Source organism: Hibiscus syriacus, unplaced genomic scaffold (assembly GCF_006381635.1).
Source record: "Hibiscus syriacus cultivar Baekdansim isolate YM2019G1 unplaced genomic scaffold, ASM638163v2 tig00010050_pilon, whole genome shotgun sequence".
Lineage (NCBI taxonomy): Eukaryota > Viridiplantae > Streptophyta > Magnoliopsida > Malvales > Malvaceae > Hibiscus > Hibiscus syriacus.
In genome coordinates this window covers 405,215-411,707 of record NW_024062206.1, presented here as the reverse complement: position 1 = coordinate 411,707, position 6,493 = coordinate 405,215, and the positions used below count along the sequence as shown (strand labels likewise).

Here is a 6,493-nt window from a genome sequence, read left to right as displayed (position 1 = left end):
TTATAGCTAAAAACTTGAGAAGTGGAGCTTAGATTGAAGCTTGAAGAACAAGGAATTGAAATCTTACCTTGGATTTACTCAACTAAGCTTGAATTTCTCTAAGTTTCTCAATTTAGGAAAAGATGAAGAAGAGAAAAAGATGAGAAGATAGGAAGAGTATTTGGTGAGTTTGTAAGGGGTTAGTTCATGTATAAACATAATGTAAAAGGGAGGGTTTTCAGATTTCAAAACATCAAGGGGATAATTGCACCAGTAGCCCCTCCACTTCCTATTTCCTAAACACTCATCCCTAAGCACAAATCTTTTGGGCCTCATCTCAAGCCCACTAACAATAACCTTGGTCCAACTATTTTATTAGATCTTTTGAGCTCAACTTTGAGTCTCGGATTGACCCGAAATACTAACTCGGGATTCAAGGCGTTACATTATGTATTTGCGCGCATCAATGAGGTTGTTGTATTGAAGCTGAGAGGTAGGGGTTATAATCGGGTGGGGGCTGTAAATGAGCAGATTTGTATAGGTTGGGATCTTTGGGAGTAGTGCTCTGCTGGGGCTTGTTTTGTCTTGTCTTATGTACTTATTTGTTTTGCAATATAATGGTCATATTCATCGGAAAAATTGTTGTTGTTCCTTACTATATAACAAGTGTAGTTTTTCAAGAATATTTCTCAACCAAATGGCTTAGGAGACACAAGTTGTAGCAGCTACAAACTCAACTTCGATTACTAGATAAAGTGACGATTACTTCTTTGAAGACCATGAAATAACTCATTTACCCAGCATAGAAGCATAACTCAAAGTTCTTTTTTATCGTCAAGATCGCTTACATAATCACTGTATGCGAAGCCAAACAAATATGTCTTTTTCATTCTTCTTGCAAAACAATTCATAACTAGGAGTACCTTTCAAATATCAAACTATTTTTGCAATTAAAGATGAGTCTCCTTTACACATTCCATAAACCTGCTGATGAGACTTACAACATGTATATTGTACGGTCTTATTGCAGTCAAATAAATCAAGCTTCCCACCATTTACTTGTAAGAGGGGTTGTTAATTTCCTTTCCTTTAAGATTTAGAACACACTTTAACTCTACTTCAGTCGAGGTGTCAACAGAATTTTAATTCTTCATCCAAACCTGTCAAAATCTCTTGCACATATAACTTATGAGAAATAAAAATTCCAACAACAGATTATATCACTTCAATATCCAAAAGATAATAATACAACATGCCAATATCAATAATATCAAACTTAACCATCTTGGAATTTTTAAATTCGTCAAACATGGCAACATCACTCCTAATAAAAATAAGATAACCAACATAGAGGCAAACAATGATCATCTCAACTCCTTCATCAACGTTAATAAAAAAATTGTATTTTCATACGAAATTTGTTTTAAAAAGTAATCCTCGATACAACTATATAAAGTTCTAGGAGTTTGTTTCAATTCGTAAACGACGTTTTTTGAACCTGTACAGCTTGTTCTCATTTGCACACTTCACATACCCAAGAGGCAGATCAACAAATATTTGTTCTTTCAAATTATCGAATAGGAAAACCGACTTTAAATCAATATGTCCTTTGATTTTTTCAAACCCAGAATATCATTTTGTTTAACAAGGATATGAGTGTAACCTGACAAGTCTAACACCTACTCTTCAAACAAGATCTGCGTCTGCTCGGACCATTATCCAACGTTTGCATTATGTTTTATCATGTGGAGAGATAACTAGTTGTACGGTTTATTAAAAAAAACATATTGATACTAATTTAAGTTTTAAAGCCAAATGTAATAATCAAATATTATATTAACCCTTCAATTCTGAATGATATGAAAAAGAGCCCCGAATTTCCGTTAACGTCCTAATAAGAGAGAAACTACAAGAAAAGTTATTCAATGACAAATTAAACATATCACATGGGAGAACTACTTGTTTTCTTGGCCAAAAATAAAGGCAGCGTGAGAAAAAGTAGTGTTTTAAATATTTCCTTAACTAATACCATGACATGTGCGCACCACCTATCATTCATATGAGTATTAATTAAAACGTTGAAACTGCATGCTGATGAGTGCCGACAGGCCCGTAAACACCGATGGAAAGCTTGAATTTGACGTTTTCAATTATTATATGAAAGCAGTTTAGAGGATCGAGTAGAGTTTAGGGTAAACTATATATTTAGTACATAAACTATTAGTTTTGATCAGTTTTGTACCTAGACTTTTTATTTTTTTTAAACTATACCTAACATTTAGTTTTTGTTTCATTTTATTACCTCGGCGTTAAAAATTTAACTCATTTAGCACATAAACTATCAGTTTTGATCCGTTTTAGTACTTAAACTTTAAATTATTTACAAAATTTAATATTAAATTTTGAACATGATACTAAAATGAAACAAAAATTAACTTTAGGTATGATTTTGAAAAAAATAAAAAATTTAGTTACTAGACTTTAGATATAGTTTAAATACTAAATGCATGATTTACCCTAGAGTTTAAATGAGGTATTTCTACTCAAAGTTATGAGTTTCGACTCAATAATCTATTATTTTCAAATTAAAATCAAGTTCTTTTAGAATTTAAATAATTTAATAATTTATTTAAATATTTTTATTTTTATATAAATATTTGATATATAAATCAAATAAATTTTGATTTATATTATAAAATTATATATTTAAATGATATGTATTTTATCTAAGGTTTAGCGATTTAAGAATTTAGATTTTAGTGTTTATAATTTTTTTAATTAGTTTGAGGTGATTAAAAGTTAACATTTGTTCAGAATTTTTTTAATTATTGACAACGTATTATGTACAATACCTAAAGATATATATACTTAAACCCAAAACATCTAAAACTAACAAATGTTTATAATTCAAGATCAAGAATTCAAGGTTTAGAATTTAATATTTTAAGATTAAGCTTTTAGATTTTAAATGTTAAGATCAAAATAAGTAGAATATATAAAGTAAATTTCAAACAAACATTTATATCCAATAATAATCAATTTAATATTTAATATTAAATTATTATTTCTTCAATAAATTGTATGTAATAATATTGATATACCAATGAGACATAATTTATAGGGTTTAAAAATGGGTATCCGCATTTTCGGGTACTCGGAGTACCAAGTACTCGGTTCTTCAGGTACTACATTTGTCGACCTGTGCCCAGACCCATTAAGTTTGGGTACCCGCATTTTTGGATCACGGGTACTCGATTTATATATTAATTTAATTTTTTTTAAATCACATAGGAAATTCATAAAAATTTAAAAGTTCATAATACACAATCCACACACATAAATTAGTGATTTGAAGTTAGTTTGATTTGAAGTTAGATTCAAAGATAAATAATATTTGAATATATATATATATATATTAAAGTTTATTTCCAAAAGAAAACATTAAAAATATCAATATCAATTGCGATTTTTTTGAATCTCAAATTGACAAATTAATAAAAACTTCGTTGAAAAAAATAAAATTTAAAAGTACATAATACAAATCTAAAAAAATTTATGAATATATATTTAATTTTAAGGTAAAAATATTAATAACCTAAAATAAAAATATAACTTAAACATATATATATATATATATATATATATATATATATATATATATATATTAAAACTACCAGGTTGGGTCGGGTACTAGGTTATAAAGAAAATTTGGCCTAGACCCAGCCCAACTACCCCAAAAAAAATTACAAGTCAGGTATCCGACCTGTTCAAGTATTTTTTTTAGAGAATTACACTGTTTTTTATGTTCGGGTTGACGGGTCTACAGGCCAAGTCAATTGAGTCGAGTATTTTTAAACACCTCTAATAATTTATGCACGATTAGTAAATTAAACAATGTCACTTAAGTAGAAAAATAATTTAATTTAATTTTAAAATTTAATAATAATATATTAATTTCTAAGTTACTAACAATACATGTAGTATACATTATTAATGTATCGGATGTTAATCTAAATTACATAAAAAATAGATTTTACCTTAAATACAAATTTGAATATATACTATATAAACGAATTTAATCAAATCAAAGTTAAATAGATTGATTTATTTTTAGTAGAATTCTGCCCTAGTTAGAAACACATGATTTTATGGGTATGAAATTCGATTATAAATAAAAAAATGTAGAAAACTTAAACTATCAGTGAAATTAAAATTTTCAGTATCAATATCTTCTTTCTCCATCCTTGATTCTAAATATTCAATTGAATTTGTGTTCAAACTCAAGCTTCTCACTACTTAAGCTTGGGCCACTAAATTATACGTAACTAGATTATTAATAAAAAAATACAAAAAAAACTTAAACTACGAGAGAATTTGAAATTTTCAGCATCCACATCTTGATTCATCCTTAGTTTTAATTGATAGTATTCAATCGAGCTTGAGTTGAGTTTCGACTCAAATTCGAACTTCTCACTACTAAAACTTGGGCCACTAAACTACAGCCCTAGGATTGTGTCATCAAGATTTTGTGACGGTGGTTGTGGTACAGCACTGGCAAGCATTAGTCTAGTAGTTGAGAAGCTGAAAGTACATTAATTACAAATCACCGGCTAGATTAGGTTTTTTTTCAAAACAAGTTGAAAGTTGAGGAAATTTCATTAAACAAATTGAAAAGTTATGTAAATGTGAATGGTAAACAAAATTCTTCAACTAATCAACTGCATGCATTTATGGCGTATCAATAGTTACGTACTATGGATATTGTATATAAGAGGTTCTTTGCTGAATTAAGTTAATGCTCAACATTGGCAAAAAGAGCTTTGGGGTATTTGGTTTTGGTTTAAGAAAGATGAGGATGGGGAAATTATTTTCCAAAAGACTTGGAGTGTTTGTTATAATATTTGTGTTTGCCATAGCGATAGCAGAATGCCGAAAACTTGAGCAGACCCTTGGAGGTGGTTTTGGTGGAGGAGCTGGAGGCGGTATCGGTGGTGGCCATGGTGGTGGTTTAGGTGGAGGTTTTGGAGGTGGGGCTGGCGGTGGTGTTGGAGGTGGTGGTGGTGGTGGTTTTGGAGGTGGAATCGGTGGTGGTGTTGGAGGTGGAGTTGGAAAAGGTGGAGGCATTGGAGGAGGAGGCGGAGCTGGCGGTGGTGTAGGTGGAGGACACGGAGGTGGTGCAGGTGGTGGAGGAGGTATTGGTGGTGGTGTAGGTGGAGGACATGGAGGTGGAGTTGGTGGAGGTATTGGAGGAGGAAAAGGTGGAGGTATTGGTGGTGGTGTAGGTGGAGGACATGGAGGTGGTGCTGGCGGTGGTTTTGGAGGAGGAAAAGGTGGAGGCATTGGTGGTGGTGTAGGTGGAGGACATGGAGGTGGTGCAGGCGGTGGCTTTGGAGGCGGCATAGGTGGAGGACATGGAGGTGGTGTTGGCGGTGGTTTTGGAGGAGGAAAAGGTGGAGGCATTGGTGGTGGTGTAGGTGGAGGACATGGAGGTGGTGCAGGCGGTGGCTTTGGAGGCGGCATAGGTGGAGGACATGGAGGTGGTGTTGGCGGTGGTTTTGGAGGAGGAAAGGTGGAGGCATTGGTGGTGGTGTAGGTGGAGGACATGGAGGTGGTGCAGGCGGTGGCTTTGGAGGCGGCATAGGTGGAGGACATGGAGGTGGTGTGGCGGTGGTTTTGGAGGAGGAAATGGTGGAGGCATTGGTGGTGGTGTAGGTGGAGGACATGGAGGTGGTGCAGGTGGTGGCGGTGGCTTTGGAGGCGGCATAGGTGGAGGACATGGAGGTGGTGCTGGCGGTGGCGGCGGCTTTGGAGGCGGCATAGGTGGAGGACATGGAGGTGGTGCTGGCGGTGGTTTTGGAGGAGGAAAAGGTGGAGGTATTGGTGGTGGTGTAGGTGGAGGACATGGAGGTGGTGCAGGTGGTGGTGGTGGCTTTGGAGGTGGTGTAGGTGGTGGAGGCGGTGCTGGTGGAGGAATTGGAGGGGGATTTTAGTTGCCAAATGTTGCATGCTAAAAAATATTGTAACTTGTACACGTGCATACTAATGCATGGTGTAATTGATACGGCATGACATAATGCCGTACTAATATTATTGAGCAAAATAAGGAAGTTTTCTAGTTTCTATTACAACTTCTGCTCCTCCATCTTTAAATTTAGATCAATTAGATGATGTCGCGGTAACATATGTTAGTATCTCATTAATTAAATAAAATTTAAAAAATAAATTAATACTATTATAAAAAAGGGAAATTGAACCTTGGACTTCTCTTATTGCACTGAACCATTAAACCAAATCCAAAATTTATTATAATTTCATCACAATTTATATTTAAAATTTTCAGATAAAGTTAAATTATCTTACTAAGAGAGGGAGATTCGAACTCTAAAAATCATACACTTGACCATTAAATTAGATTAGGATTCCCTCTTACAGTATGGAGGAAATCAATCCCGGTTACACATGCTCTTTTCTGATCATTTCTTGGCTCAGACTTTTCTATTAAACTTGTAAACAT

General features: G+C 33.7%; 1 protein-coding gene across 1 annotated transcript; it reads left to right on the top strand.

The window, feature by feature from the left end:
* Positions 1-4,771: 4,771 nt before the first annotated feature.
* Positions 4,772-6,107, top strand: LOC120203579 (glycine-rich cell wall structural protein-like). The gene is made up of 2 exons (XM_039203831.1): positions 4,772-5,501; positions 5,692-6,107. Exons 1-2 carry the CDS (start codon positions 4,775-4,777, stop codon positions 5,967-5,969), a joined length of 1,005 nt encoding a protein of 334 aa, XP_039059762.1. The 5' UTR covers positions 4,772-4,774; the 3' UTR covers positions 5,970-6,107.
* Positions 6,108-6,493: the final 386 nt, after the last annotated feature.

Bases quoted from the DNA above. Each gene is read 5' to 3' on its own strand.
- LOC120203579 (XM_039203831.1), top strand. From the start codon at position 4,775: ATGCTCAACATTGGCAAAAAGAGCTTTGGGGTATTTGGTTTTGGTTTA. The intron at 5,502-5,691 runs GTGGAGGACATG...GTGGTGGTGTAG, and splicing joins TGGCTTTGGAGGCGGCATAG to GTGGAGGACATGGAGGTGGT.